Raw genomic sequence first — 14,737 nt, 5'->3', positions numbered from 1 at the left:
CTCTGGAAGGACATACAAGTGTCCTGCGGACAGAACTTCATGCACGCAAGTGCTTAAACTGGAAGAACTCCCCAGTCTCCTCCATCTCTTAGGATCAGCGAGTATATAGCAAGCTTGGTTTTTAGGTGCTCCAGTGATGCAGAAAGATTCAGGAGGCAGGGTATTATCTAATCCTGGTTTAAGTGGTGGAAACTAAGATGCAATGATTAAATGCCAGGTCAGTGGAACTGCACGATTCCTGCAGGGAATCAAGAACTGAACTCTGCTCTTGGCAATTTCTGTTTGGGGTTTAGCTGCCTTCTGCGGCTTTGAGTGGACTTCTACCCAGACTATTTTATTCTGTGTTCATCTGCTGATATTATTGGCCTGTTTCTAATTGACACTGTGGAACGTGAAGGACACCTGCTCTTTTGACTAGGGATGAGGATGGGATACCACCACACATTTTAATACCCTGGGTGAAATTCCAGTCCATGTCAAGGTAATGGATACTGTTTGGCTGTAAACACAAAAGGTCTGGAAAAAAATAAATGCTAGGCCTGAATTATTTAAACACAGATCAGATATCTTGTTACCTCTGTCTCTAGGAAGTTAGAGTATTTATCACAGGGGCTGAAGCTTTGCTTGGCATACACTCTCTTTTGCAACGCATATTAACAAATAGTGAAGAAAGGGAAAGGAAACATGTAAGTAGTGAAACCAGGACAAAGGGGGATTCAAATCAAGTAAACCCTTCCACTGCAGCTGGGAGAGGAAGACACACCATTCATTTCAATATTTAGCAAACATCACCAGAGAAGGGAATGAACTGAGGGGCTCTGGGTGAGTGGACGTGCCTTCTGCAGAAACTTCTTGAAAATCCTATCTCAAGAAGAATTTTGAAACCAAAATAAGCAAAAGCAAGGGAAGAGTCATTGGGTGAATGAAAGAAGAACTTCCTTCAGCAATGCTTTTCTCCTCCTCTAGCAAAATAACAGAAGGGAAGTATGCCTGAGACAAGAAACTCAGTCGGCTACCAAGTGGAATGCAATACTTGGAGACACCCCTTACAAATGGCTGTTGGATCTGACAGCATCATCACTATGCTCCCAGTCACTTCACTAACATGAGAGCACAGCTACTGTCAAAGCAGAGAATGCTTCCTCTCAAAGCACTGCTTCTCCAAAGGGAGTTCTTCAGCACCATCGTCTCAAGACAACTTCAAGGATGACCAAGCCTCCCCTACTTCCCCCAGTGATGAAGCTTCAATAGACACACTTGGAGCAGAACACCTATCTTCACCAATGTTCACCGTAAGAGCGGTCTGAGGATAGAGGAAAAAAAGCTTTGCTCTGCCTGACACTTCGGGCCTCCATTTTTGCCTGGTAATTAACAAAATGAACATTTTGCGATTCAGTTCTAATGAACATATCACAGTCACCACTACTTCTGTGGCTCTTTCCTTGGGCAGTAAAAAGAAAAGAGGTTTTGTGAAATTTCCAATATTTGATTCAATTAACTCAATCGACAGAGGGAATAACAGCTCAACCACAGAAGAAAGTATGATGACAGGTCAGGCTGATTTCAAAAGAGAAGGACCTCAAGCACATCTGATATGAATTTTATGAGGAAACTTTCCCATTGTAGACATCTGTGCGTTCACTCGCATGAAGAAATGGGGACAAAAAGGGTTACAAAACCCAGAGTGAAGTTTGGAAGATAATATTCCAAGGAAGCATCAAAAATAGGAAAAATTTATTCAGTTCCATATTCTGTACTCTTCATTGTATGGTACATAACACCAGAACTAATTCACACAGCTCTCTGCTCTTAAGCTGCAACAGGAATTTCTGGAATGAACACCTGAAAATGTAGTTTACTGGATGCTTTTCTGCACAAGAGATTGTAAGTCTCTGCCTTGAATCCACCAGCTAAAGTTCCATTCACTAAGCCATTAGTTATATTTTATTGTTCAGAGACAATTCCTGTACACGTACTGAGGCCAGGCTGTAGACATCTAAATGACAGAATACTCTACTAAATATCTCACAGATGAGCATGGGTGTTCATAGTGGGTGGATTAACAAAGTACCTGCTTTGTTTGGACTGGAGAACCCAAAGCCTTGAGACGCCACACTTCCACCACCAGAGCTGAAAGTGCCTGTAGGCTTCTGCTCTCCAAAAGATGAGCTGCCAAATCCAAAAGTCTTCGCTCCGCTGTTTCCAAATAAGCTAGAAGAATCTGGGGAGATGAAGAATACTTGTGAAGCTCATAACAGACAATATTCTACATTACACTTCATTAACTGGATCAGGAAAAAGGGAAACACCTTTTATTTCCCCAACCCCCAAGCACAAAATGAACACCACGTTGAAAACAGCACTCTGCAGAGAGAAGCCGAGTTTTCCCCTATTCCTACAGGGCTTTGTAGTTCCACCAAGATCCATTCTGGATTCGATGGACCACTAACAACCCTTTATTGCTGCGATCTAGCAAATCACAGCAATGGATGATTTGTTTAGTTGCATCCTGTGCCGCAGTCACTAAAAGACAATCCCTCAAGTGAGAAATCACAGCAGCTAGAATCAGTCTCTCTTGACAACACAAATATCAGTCCACCACAAATTAAAGATTCTCAGCTGTTTTGACAATGGCCAGTGTTTCTGAACATGACTATCTGACAGGACCTTAAAGTAGGAGCCAAACTCTTCCAGCCTTACTGAGAAATAACTCAAGTTTTCATCTTTCACAAGGCTACAGAGAGTTTTAGCATCTAGTAGCAAGACACAGAATAACCAAAGCTTTTCTCTGGTGAACCATCCATTTTATTTCATCATAAAACCCAGCACTGCAATAAAGGAGGACTAAATTAGCAAGGTTAGTGAACTGACCTCAACCATTAATCCCAATGGATCATTAAAGATGTAATAAAAGAAATGGATTTGCTCTCCCAAGACTTGGAAGTGCTACTTCTAGCCACTTGCAGCTCATTCTACAGCTTTCCTTTGTTCCCCTACTTTTATGTCTTAGCCACTGCTTCCCCTTCTTTGTGCTTTCTACCTGCTGGACTCCACCCCTTCTGCTTTCCCCTTCTGCCAAACCCAAGTCACAAGTGATGAAATAACGAAGCTGGGCAGTCATTAAATAAAAGCCACAGCTAAGAAATCATTATGATTATCATTACATGTGACACACAAACGTACGTAACAAGCGCAGATCTGCAGTACCTGCGCACAAAAGGCACGAGAGAGCCTGCTACTATTTCAAACTAATTGCTACAGCAGAGAACGGCATACATGCATCTCAGCTCAAATTTTAGAGTATTACCAAGACTTGTTAGCCCAGAAAACTCAAGACTAATGTGTTTTTAACTTGACTCTGGCATTAAAAAAAAAAAAAAAAATCTTTACACTAATAGACAGTGATTGATTCCTGCCTTTACAGTTAATCCTTTATAGCTTCTAGAAAAAATTTCTAATAATCCCTTAAAGTCCCTGGTTCAAAGGAACCTGTGGGTAGCTTTAATGTATTCTTAACTACTTTTCATGCCTCCTTTTGTTAGGTTCGGTGGCTGCACAAGAAGCAACATGTGGGAGAGTTGGTGTGGCACCTCACGTGCAGATTGATTTAGCTAAAACACACGTGCAGACTGATACCTTTTAGCTGACAACTGGAGCAAAAGAAAGGACAAGTGCTGAGTCCCTCCTCCCAAAGAGGGCTTTAACACAATTCCTCTCATCTACCCAGCTTTCACGATGGTTTTACAAGTTTATCTGTCAGAGACCCACCCCGTCTATCAAATCTGGATAAAAACTGATAAAAGGAACTCTATAATTCTGCTACCTTACCAAAACAAACTACCTCCCGAAACCAACCACCGAGCATATTTATTTTTCTTTACTACATTGATGTGACTGAAAGAATTCACATCTGCTCCTAGACACAAAAAGCAACCAAGAGCTTATCCATATGTTATAGCAAATTTTGATAAAATATCTTGCATGTGCTGCATAAAGATAGCCATTTTTAGGACAAAGCTGAGGAAACTGCTACCCATCACATACTTGTTAACCTGCTTTCTCTTGAGCATAGGGTTCTTAACAATTTTTACAGTGTTAGGGCAGATGAGAAATAATCAAAGCTTTTTAACTTCCAACCAAGTTGCAAGAAGAAATTCAGTGACAAGAATTTAGAGTATTCAATTTTAAAGAAGCATTTGGCCAAGAATTCCATACAGAATATAGATATTCTTAATACTTCTTGCATCTGCTTGTTTGATTCAATGGCTTCCCTACTTGTTTTCCATAAACCTAAAAGAAAAATTTCAGATTACACATCATGCACACTCTCTGGTCTCTGTTACCGCTAGAAGCCTTTCATGTTAACACAGAATTTACTCAAAGGCAACTAACGGCAGAAAAGCAGACGGGATCGCAAAAGCAGATGAAAATCACAGCACATTTTGTATTCTTGTTTTGTTCACTTACTCTGGGAAGCTGCAGATCCAAATCCTCCACTGGAGGAACTGAAGGGATTCTTATTGGCTGCATCCTGACTCGGCTTTCCTCCCAAACCACTGAAGAAGCCTCCACCTCTCCCACCACTTCCAGATCCAAACAAGCCTCCACTGGAAGAAGATGGCTGCTAGAACACAAAAAGGACAAAAAAAGGATTTAAGTGAAGTCAAAGCAGCACATGCCTCCAAGGCTGATTTTTCTGTCTGGCTTGTTCCTCTGGATATACGAAGGGGCTGATGAACGTGCCCACTACAACAGCAAATATCTTTGGTACAGACTAGGACACTTTTTACTAAGCATGTCAAATTGTATCTCCTGGTTTGTTGTTTTTTTTTTTTTTTCCATGTATCAGAAATAGGTAGGGAACCCTGAACAAGTCCACTATACATACCAGTCCCTTACTTCTACAAAAGCAATAAATACTTGCCTGGCCGAAGACAGTGCCTCCAGTATTAGCCGCTTGCCCAAACACAGAACCTGTGTTACTAGAACCAAAACCTGCTAAGAAAAGAAAGGAAAATAAACCACCAGAACTATTACTAGGGTATAAGACAATTCAGGGAGGTGACACTAGTCCAGAACAGGGGAAGGACAGGTCTCCCATGCCAAAAGACAGGGATACAAATGGTGTTACCAAACGTATCTAGGTTGGACAAATTTAAAGTATGTGCCAACACACAAATAACAGATTCCATTGAAAGTCTATTTGAAAGTCATTCTCCTTCTCTCTTCAGCCAACTTAAAAACAAGCAGAAAATAAAAGGCCTTTTCACTTGTGGGATTATTGCTAACAATATAAGAGAATTGGATTTCTGTTAACATTGCTATAATGCTGCAAGTCATGAACAAGCACTGTAGCATTCTGATTTCCCTTGTGGAGGGAGGATCTGAGCTTTGTTACCTGAAGATTCCTGTTATAGATAATGAAATGTTTTGATTAAAAAAAGAACTCCCCATTCCATTTCCCAGTTCACTTAAATGTGCATTTTGTAATAAAACTTGCATTTCTATAATTAGGAACACCTTTCTCAAGCAGCGTTCACTTCCCCCAATTTAACTATTCTCTGTTACTGTAGTTAAAATGAGCAAGCAGTTTGCCTACGGTGCCATCGTTTTTAATTAAATGAGCCTAATTAGTTTTTCTTCCTTGGAAAGACATGTTCCCTATTATTACTATGTACTTTTCACTTTTCCTTGGGAGCTCTCTGAAGATTATACAAACCCAACAATATATTGTAGCAATGTGGAGAACAAAAGGAGACTGACAAAGAAGGTTTGGGCTGTGTAAGTATTCAATTTAACCGTGTAGACAGGTAGCTGATGGTCATGTTACCGCTATAGTTGCTTTTGCATTTGGAAACATCTCAAAATCGGATTTAACAGATTATTTCCTTGCTAACCCATCACTTTGAGGGCTTAAAATTTTTTTGCCGTCCCAGATCATGATACAGTACTATACCTGGCATATACACCCACTGTTGCACGTACTCAATGCAGCCCGCTGAAGGAAGAAGGCATCTGTACTTATTGCCTTGATGATGGTCTCAGAGCTGCCTTGCCACTTCAGTGTAACAATTTACAACAACAGACTAGTTTAAGATCTTTTACACTACGCTGAATCCAACACACTTATTGTGTAACAGGCAGGACGATACATAATTCAAAATTAAGTCAAGGTAGACTTGCAAGTATAAAATGAATGCAAGATTGGATTGAAAAGGCTACATTCAGAGGCCTACTGATGAATAGTGAAGCAGAGCAAAAGCTTCTTTGGTCTCCAACATTAGCCTCGCCCTCACACACACTGCAGCTCCTACTCTTAACTAATTGGAAAAAAAAAAACAACAAAAAACCAAAAAAAACCCCAAAACACACCCACAAAAAAAAAAACAAAAACCATCAAGTGCCACAGGGGGGGAAAAAAAGAAAAGGCATTAAAAAACATCCTACTTTCCCCAGTGATATACTACTCTCTGTACTTCAGCCAGACAGCACTGCTGGGATATGGCATCTCCCTGCAGTTTGTTCTTACCTGAAGCTTGGCAGAAGCTGAACCCAGCAGATGACGTTGTAGTAGTAACGGCAGCAGCACTACCAAAGACGGATCCCCCTTGCCCAAAGCCGGTGTTCTGCCCAAACACTGGAGGGCTGCTTTGTCCAAACAACCCACCTCCAGTGCTGGCAGATGGCTGTCCAAAGGAAAAGGAGCTGGCGCTGTTGGTGCTAGCCGGTGCTCCAAAAACATTGCCACTGCTCGAGGCTGCTGTGGAAGCCGCTGGCTGGCCAAAGGCTGGCATTGTCCCAAACCCAGACTGGCTAAAGGTAAAACCACCTGAAGAACTGCTCGCTGGTTGCCCAAAGGTCGGTGCTTGTCCGAAGGTTGGCTGACCAAAGCCCCCAGTAGTGGTGGTGCCAAAAGCAGAAGTACCAAAACCTGAGCTGGCAGCCTGTGTGGTAGCGGTGGCAGTGGACAAGGTACTGGTGGTGAGTTGCCCAAATGGAGAGGATGATGTGGTACCTGCTGGTAGTTGTCCAAAAACAGGTGGTGTGGAAGGAGTAGCAGTTGTATCACCAGCAGGCTGGCTAAATGCTGAGGCAGAAGAGCTGGAACTTGGAGGCTGAGAGAACACAGAGGAGCCTGCAGAAGTGGGGGCAAACACAGAGGCACCAACAGCTGGACTCTGAACACATGTAGTAACGTCAGAGGTAGCAGCCAACGCACTTGTGGCTTCTGCAGGAGAGGCAATGTTTGTTGCAGAGGTTGTCGTTGAGACATTCTGATCTGGTGGGGCAGATGCAGAGACGGCAGGAGACACTGGTGCCTTCAAATCACTTGTGGAGGCAGGAGTAGCAATGGCATCAGGGGGAGGTGCTGATGATGTGGTGCCAGAGCCCGAAGAGACGGTGTCCCCGGCTGTGGCCTGGGGCAAAGCCAGTTCTTTAACGGACTCTGAAAGCTGTATCTGAGGCTGTGGTGACTGCGTCATTGGAGGTGAAGACCCAGCTGCTACAGCTTCATTTTCAGATGGCTTTTCTGACACAGACGGTAATTTGGCATCCCCTGCACCCTTATTAGAAGTTGCAGCAGGGGCAGCAGTTTGTGATGAACTCAAGAAGCTTCCAAATGAGAGGGACGTTGAAGCAGAGACTGTAGAAGGGGTAGAGGTGGATGTACTCATACTGTTTGCTTGCTGAGTACCAAATGAAAAGGTGGGTTTGTTGCCACTAGAGCCTCCAAGAGTAAATACCCCAGAAGACCCTGTGTTGGTTATCTGGACATTGCCAAAGAGACTGCCTGTGGCACTAGTGCTGATGGATGGGGATGCCGTGGCAGCCGATGTGACTGACGTTGAAGCAGCTTCTCCAGCTTTTCCTAATGACAGGGGAGCACCAAAAGTAAACCCAGAAGGTATTGCAGATACTTTAGTTGACTGTGCTCCTGCAACACTAGTAGATGGTGCTTTAGTGGTGGTCTTGGCATTGTCATCTACTTGACCAACCCGTAGTCCTGAGAAGCTCCCAAGAGTTTCCCCAGCTAGATTGCTCTGAAACAAGTGATCTCCTGGTTTAGATGGAGGGATATCCAGCTTGCCAGAGGCTGTGGAGGGAGCAGAAGATGTTGTTGCAGCAGGTTTGTTTGACTGGGTGCCATCTGCTGAGGAGCTATTTCCTACTAAGGCTCCTGGAGCACTTGCTGGCTTGAGGGACCCAAAAGCAAAGGAGCCCTCAGGGACTACTCCAAATTTGGAAGCCCCAGCAAGCGAAAATGAATCGGTCTGGGTGGACTCTTTAGTGGGGGCTGTCAGTGAGAGAGACAGAAGTTACAAGTTGAGGTATGGTATGCAAAGCTCATTTATCATTCTTACAATAATAGCATGCTTTAGTGCTTCACAGACTGTTAGACAGTGCTCTTGCCTCAAAACTGTAAAGCCTCTGACCATCAGGTGACTGCCACTTCCATGTGCATTCAGGAGACAACAGTGACATCTGAAGCCTTTATGGGCAGAGTTGCAGTGACAAACACTGTTACTTTCATGTCATAGCCTCCACTTAACCATCCTTCTCGTTGAGTACAGACAATTTCAGCCTTTGGCTCCCTTCTCTTTTTCAACAGTTTGATAAAAACATAAAAGACCCGGTTACTACAGACCATTTGCTGTTAACACCATTTTCACCCCTTCTTACTTGGTTCAGCTAACCAATTCCTGACATTCACTACAGAACTCTCTGTTTAAACCAATGGCTCAGAACCGAGTTTGGGTCATAAAAATATTTTCTGGCACTTGAAAAATCCTCTACAGAATCAAATCTGTCTTTACAAATTCAATAATTTATAGACCACCGACCAGTTTCTATGCAGCCTGTTTTCAGCTTTGAAAGACTAGAGAAAAGCTCTCAAATGTAATTGCCAAAGCAGCTCCACTTCTAAGATATACTGCTGTCCAACAGTGTGAAACTGCTCAAGTTTTAAGGGAGACTGAACTAGTTTTATTCGATATATTGTCATTTCATTCCTGAGCACCAAACACACACAGATTCTGTCTTGAAGACATTGCATTCATGTTTGGACTATGGGTTGATTTGGACAAGGTACAGGAAATCTACATAGAGATCAAATAACAAAGAGCAAAAGCTTCTTAGCACAGCTGGTATTATCCTTGTGTTTTACCCTATAAGTATATTAAGTATATTTAAGAATATTAGTAACCGACACAGAATAATGTAGCATGTTTCCTCCTGAGGCACTGAAACTCATTGTGTTCTTCTTCCACCACCAGCTAACAGAGGCAAAGGTGCTCCTACCATTTCACAGAGCGGCACAAAGTAACTGCCCTCACACGGCGCTGTGGTTTACAAGTCTGTCTTCCGCACCTCCCGCTCCTCCTATATTCAGTATTATTTACCTAAGCTTTTACGTTAACTGAATCTTCAAGTTTTAAGCCAAGTTAGTTCTCTCTGCTTAACATCAACAGAGTATTAGTAGCATTGCTGTGGCTGCGATGGTCTAAGTATACAAGCAAGCCAAGATTTCTAAGAAGATGTGTTATCTTTTATTAGAGCAACCAACAACATTGGAAGTGAGTTTTTGACCACACAATCTCTTTTGCAAGACTGAAATAGAGGCAGAAATCTTCAAGACTATTATAAAGCAGATGTATCAGTCCCCTTTTTCCAGACCGGGTAAATACGGTCTACCTATGAAATGGAAAGGCAGCCTATATATGGTCAACTCAATTTTAGAAGCAACACAAAGCCATCCCAAGCATTCCCCTCCCATTACTAAATGCTCATTCCACTTAATGACAGCTTTCTGTGCCAGACCACTTCGGCAACTTTAAATCTACAGATTAAAGACAACAGAGGAAACTAGTACAGATGTTACCCTTTTCATAAACTAGTACCTCCTAGATGCTCTTGGCAGCAAACATTTTGCTTACTCTTAATTGAAAGGCAGGTGGCCTAGATTTCTGTGCATTACAGGGCATAATCCAGCATACGTATATAATGTTATTGCAGCTACTGCAATTTTAATAATAGAACTGCAACATAAAACAAGAACAACACAATTTAGGAAGAGTAAGCATGCTCTTAGCAGGGAAGAGATGTTGTTTGCACACTCTTCCAAACTAACCTTGTGAGGAAGCGAGGCTGGGCAGCGTCGGTGATGAAGCAGCTGATGTGACAACACCAAAATTAAATCCAGACCTAGGAGGAAAGAGGAGAAAGGGAAAGAATGACACTTAGCTCAAAGTGTTGAAACTTCCAACCCCATGATTAAGACAACTTTGAGACCCAGATTTCCAGTACAGACTTGCACAAAGTCAGGCACATAGGCATAAGAACAGTTTCTCTAACAACTAAACAGGCAGAGAGCTGCATGCACGCAGACTGGGCTCCATTTGTTTCCCTTCTAACAAAGCTTCTAGAGGGTTAGAGAGAGTCAGAGTTCAGAGTTCTTTTCACCACCCCGCATCCTCCATATTCTTTCCTTTCTGCTGTATATTTCTTCCCCATTCAGCTCGACAGCAGAACACCACGCATCAAATCCTGATAGCTCTTGGGAGACTAGCAAGAGCAGAAGCCACAGCGGCAACTAGAGTTTATTCAAAAGAGAGTTAAAAGGTCAGAGACAGTGCATGTACAAAAGGGAATAAATGGATACTACCACCCGTCAAAAAGGAGATCACAAGACAGAAATTAAAAGTTTCAGTGACTATTTCACACTGAAAATATTCTGTCGTGCAAAAATACTGTGATCTTTCATAAGGAGCCCTGGGGTCCTCCAGAGGCCTTCATTCCCCGAGGCTTTTTAAGCTTTCTCTGATTCTCAAGGACCAGCTGCTGATATAGAAGTCAGGCCGTTTAGGCACTGTATTTAGCATATGGTTTACAGACTAAGGCACTGCAGCCTGGGACAAAGGCAGGGTTTGTTTGCTTTTTGAATCTGAATTTCCAGTCTCTCAAAAGGACTATTTGAGTCTTTTGAAGAGCACAGCAAGGTGTTTGGGTAACATCCGCTTGACAAACGGTTAACACTGAAAGAAACCAGCCATTTGAACATATGCGTGCTCTGAAATACTTAATGTTACTGACTTCATAAAGAGAAACTCACTCGAGTATTAAATAGGTAAACATGCAGAATTTCAAACCATCATTTTTAAGGAGTCATCCCTCTGCCCCAAACATAAGATATGACCAAAGAAATATTTTGTCATTCCTGAAAAAACACTCCATAAGAGAGATTTCAGAATAACTGTATGTTCATAACATGCGCCTTGCTTTGCGTTATTGTTATGTAACAGAAATCACCAGATGGCATGGGGACTCTCTAGTCACCTTCACGAACAGACTACTTCTCAAACCAAAACACAGAATTTGTTCTGTTGTACTAAAATAGGTAAGTAATTCAGCAAGTTTGACCATTGCCACAAATTTCAAGTCCTAATTGGGAATTCCAGCACTTCTGTCTCTCAAACCTCTACCAGCATTTGAAACCCACATACGTATGCCCAGGTTAGAAAACCCAACATCATTCTCTTTGGAACCCATCTTCAGAGGTGACAAGTGTTAATATGACCATGTTCAGGTTCTTTCTTCTTCTCTGGGAGCAGAAGCCTCCAGTGTTCAACCTCTACTGCTGCTGTAAAGCCCAAGTTCGTTCTCACATGCCTCTGCACAACTGGCTAGGGATGATTTTCCTGCTACTGCTCTTTGTTCACTAAATAAAGAACAAGGTTTAAAACTTGCTATGGTCTGCCTCTTTTTCCTTTTCCTTAACCCCAACATACAAGATACAGCATAAATGTTCTTCTCTGACTCTCTGAGAAGTGGTGATGTGCACTCAAAGACAGTCAGTGAACCCAGTGCATCAGACCATGAGCAGATGCTTTAACCACAGTCATATTGCTCTGATCTCAAATCATCACCTGACGATGAAAAGTATCAGTCCACACAGCGTATGACTTGTTCAATAGTCCACTATAGATAAACCCAAGAAGAAAGCCAGTCATTCTTTATTCTTGATTAGTTACAGACAAAAATCTCAAAGCAACATGACACTGTGCCAAACTCCCACAGACCTTCAGACCTCACTCAGGTAGGCTTCCACAAAGAAGAAGGTCTTCCAAGAACTCTGGTGCAAGCCCTGCCCTCCCAATCTAACATTTCCAGGTGCCATTCTACAGTATATGCATTTACAGTATATTTTACAGTATGCAGCTTGTAGGTAGCACCTGCTGTAACAGCCGATACTCATATTTAACATCAACTACAAAGAAATCTTAACATTCATACAGACCCCACAGAAGAAAACGAGAAGGCTTTGTTAAGCTGTGCAGTTGTTGCTTGTACTGATGTCACTGTAGAAGAAGTCACAGCTGTAACTGTTTTTACTGTCCCTTGTCCTGTAAGTTACAAGAACAAGCATTACAAAAAAGAAAAAAAGCACCCTGTCATTCAACTATCAGAAAAGGAAGGAATAGTTTGCACACACAGTCTGCAGTTTTCTCAATTGGAAGCAAAGGTTTTTTGCCACTTATACCAGGTCTGATATTTGTACACAGAAACATTCCTGCTACTGCTACAATGACAGAGAACACATGAATTATTTCAAAGATTTAAGGCAATAACATATATCAGATGAGAACAAAGATAAGTGTCATCATCTTGACAGTAAAAATTAAACAATAAAATCAAGAAATCCTTGGTAAAATCTCTCATCAACACATCAAAACACATTTCAAATAAAAAGGAAGTGCTATTATTAAATTCAGGAGCTGACATTTTCAATAAACCAAAATTTAAGAAGCGTTTGCCAAGTCAAATATGATTCCTAGCTATTTTTACTGCTTCTTACCCCTGGCAAAGAGGCAACCTACATCCATGGATTAAAGGCAGAAGACCAACAGAGATGGATTTCAGACATTTATGCAAGAGGCTTATAAAACCATGTCCAATGCAGCCATTATTATCTAATACACATTAAAAATCAATTCCTTCCATCCCTAAGTGTTTCCTCTTCTCCCATTTGCACGGAATGATGTAAACAGAGCATTCCTTTCCTTAGAAGCTTCTAAACTATGTGCGACCGATCACAGTATCTGAACTGGCTTTGAAGTTGGTCGTACAGATCAATGCTCAACAGACCCAATACCTGAATTAGTTCATTTCAAGCTAGTTCAGGTACTCCTATGGTGCTGCATGTTACAAAAATCAAACCAGCATGTTTAAAATGTTTACAAACAGCATGATTTTCATGTTTAAAACACAAAACAGCAAAGATGGCTGCTTTTGATTTGCTGTCAAACCACAGTAGCCTTTGGCAGATGTGCTTTCAACATTTCTTCATAAGGGTTACAGATTCCGAGTCCACTCTGAACAAGGAACTGTATCATTGAATTCTAGATGCAGGCACAGAGACAAAATGCAGGACTGTATACAAAAACACTCTCCTGTTCTTCTGTACCTTCGTTTTTCAAATTCTCTCCCTCAAGATTGGCACAGCAGCCTCTCAGTGGAGGCAAATCTTTTTTCCTCAGTGTCTTCATTCTCTGGATTGCGCACCCTGACAGGTGGCAAGAGACATCCAGGCCTTATTTCCATCTCTGCTAAAGACAACTTACCTGAGATTTTGTTGCCAGATGATGTCGGACCAGCTGTAGATGCCATAGGACAGGGTGCACACACAGCAGAAGGTGGAGTCTGTCCCTTAAGCGAGCTTGTTAGAGGTGTCTAAAAACACAACACCACTTCAGGTCAGTGCAGTCTGTTCATTAACAAAGGTCCTTCTGACCTTGGTCTGGTATTATGAGAGTCATGCAATGACTTAAGAACAAACTAGAGGAAGGTGATCGAAGCACTTAAAAGTGCCCTTCAATCTTGGGCCCATTATGTGTTGACACTTAAATACGGGGTCAACACTCAACTTTTTCAGCAAGTATCTTGCAGAGGCCAGTAAGCCTCCATGGGCAACAGCTCAATGATTCCAGGGGACAAAGACTGCTGGGTGATTTTTTGATGTGTGGGCATAAAACCTGGCAGCTTGTTGACCAATAGGAAGTGTTTTCAGTAGAATAACAGGATAGGTAAACTACTCCCTCCCTTGATTGCCTAGCACTTTTTTTTTTGGTGAAATTTAGGAATATCTACCTAATACAGTTTCCTTTGTTGTTAGTTGCAACCCTTACTGCTGCAAGGCTGTGGCCATTAGAAAGCTGCAAGTCTTCAAAAGAGAAAAGGCAAGACATAACAAAGATATGCCTGGCATCACGCTCTCGAGGTCACAGATAAAGAAACGGTTTGCCAAGAATGCAGGGCAAGCTGTGAAAAGAGATTTTTAGATGACCTGTTCATCAACAATTAAACCCCAAACTGTGCTGAGCACGCCCAGGTACAGTATTCCACAGGGAAACAGTTTTGTATCAAGATACCTGTTTAGCTTGATTTGTAGCAACAGTTGCCAAAACTTGGTGGACTGCCTGGGCTGCAGAGTGAGGTACAGATGATCTTAAAAAGAAAAATTAAAATGTTAAATGAACAACTAGTCTAAAAGAGGACTTCCTCGCCTCTCAAAAAGCACAGCTTCCAGAAGTCTTGAACAACCGCCACTACTAAATATTCCACACACAAGTCCAAACGAACAAATCTGATTAGGGAATAAACCTCTTAAATGAATCAGCCACATTTAACAAAGGAAGTCTGCAAATGCGTTTAAAGCCTAGCCTTAAACGATCAAGTCTTC

General features: G+C 42.0%; 1 protein-coding gene across 7 annotated transcripts in view; it reads right to left on the bottom strand.

Moving 5' to 3' along the window:
* NUP214 (nucleoporin 214) overlaps positions 1 to 14,737 on the bottom strand; it is a 45,250-nt gene that overhangs the window by 6,307 nt on the left and 24,206 nt on the right. For 2 of the 7 annotated variants that reach the window (XM_087752867.1, XM_087752871.1), the window contains exons 25-32: positions 14,427 to 14,502; positions 13,620 to 13,728; positions 12,296 to 12,401; positions 10,130 to 10,203; positions 6,530 to 8,296; positions 4,925 to 4,998; positions 4,468 to 4,624; positions 2,072 to 2,221 (exon numbers count right to left, since the gene is read on the bottom strand). In XM_087752867.1, coding sequence (XP_087608993.1) covers positions 2,072 to 2,221; positions 4,468 to 4,624; positions 4,925 to 4,998; positions 6,530 to 8,296; positions 10,130 to 10,203; positions 12,296 to 12,401; positions 13,620 to 13,728; positions 14,427 to 14,502 — 2,513 coding nt within the window. The remainder of the gene's footprint in view (positions 1 to 2,071; positions 2,222 to 4,467; positions 4,625 to 4,924; positions 4,999 to 6,529; positions 8,297 to 10,129; positions 10,204 to 12,295; positions 12,402 to 13,619; positions 13,729 to 14,426; positions 14,503 to 14,737) is intronic. The other 5 variants (XM_087752868.1, XM_087752872.1, XM_087752869.1 and 2 more) reach the window with 4 other exon arrangements.

This window comes from Nipponia nippon, unplaced genomic scaffold (assembly GCF_047370975.1).
Source record: "Nipponia nippon isolate SJK-2023a ecotype South Korea unplaced genomic scaffold, ASM4737097v1 scaffold_16, whole genome shotgun sequence".
Lineage (NCBI taxonomy): Eukaryota > Metazoa > Chordata > Aves > Pelecaniformes > Threskiornithidae > Nipponia > Nipponia nippon.
The sequence above is the reverse complement of the archived record's forward strand: the minus strand, read 5'-3'. Positions and strand labels throughout refer to the sequence as shown.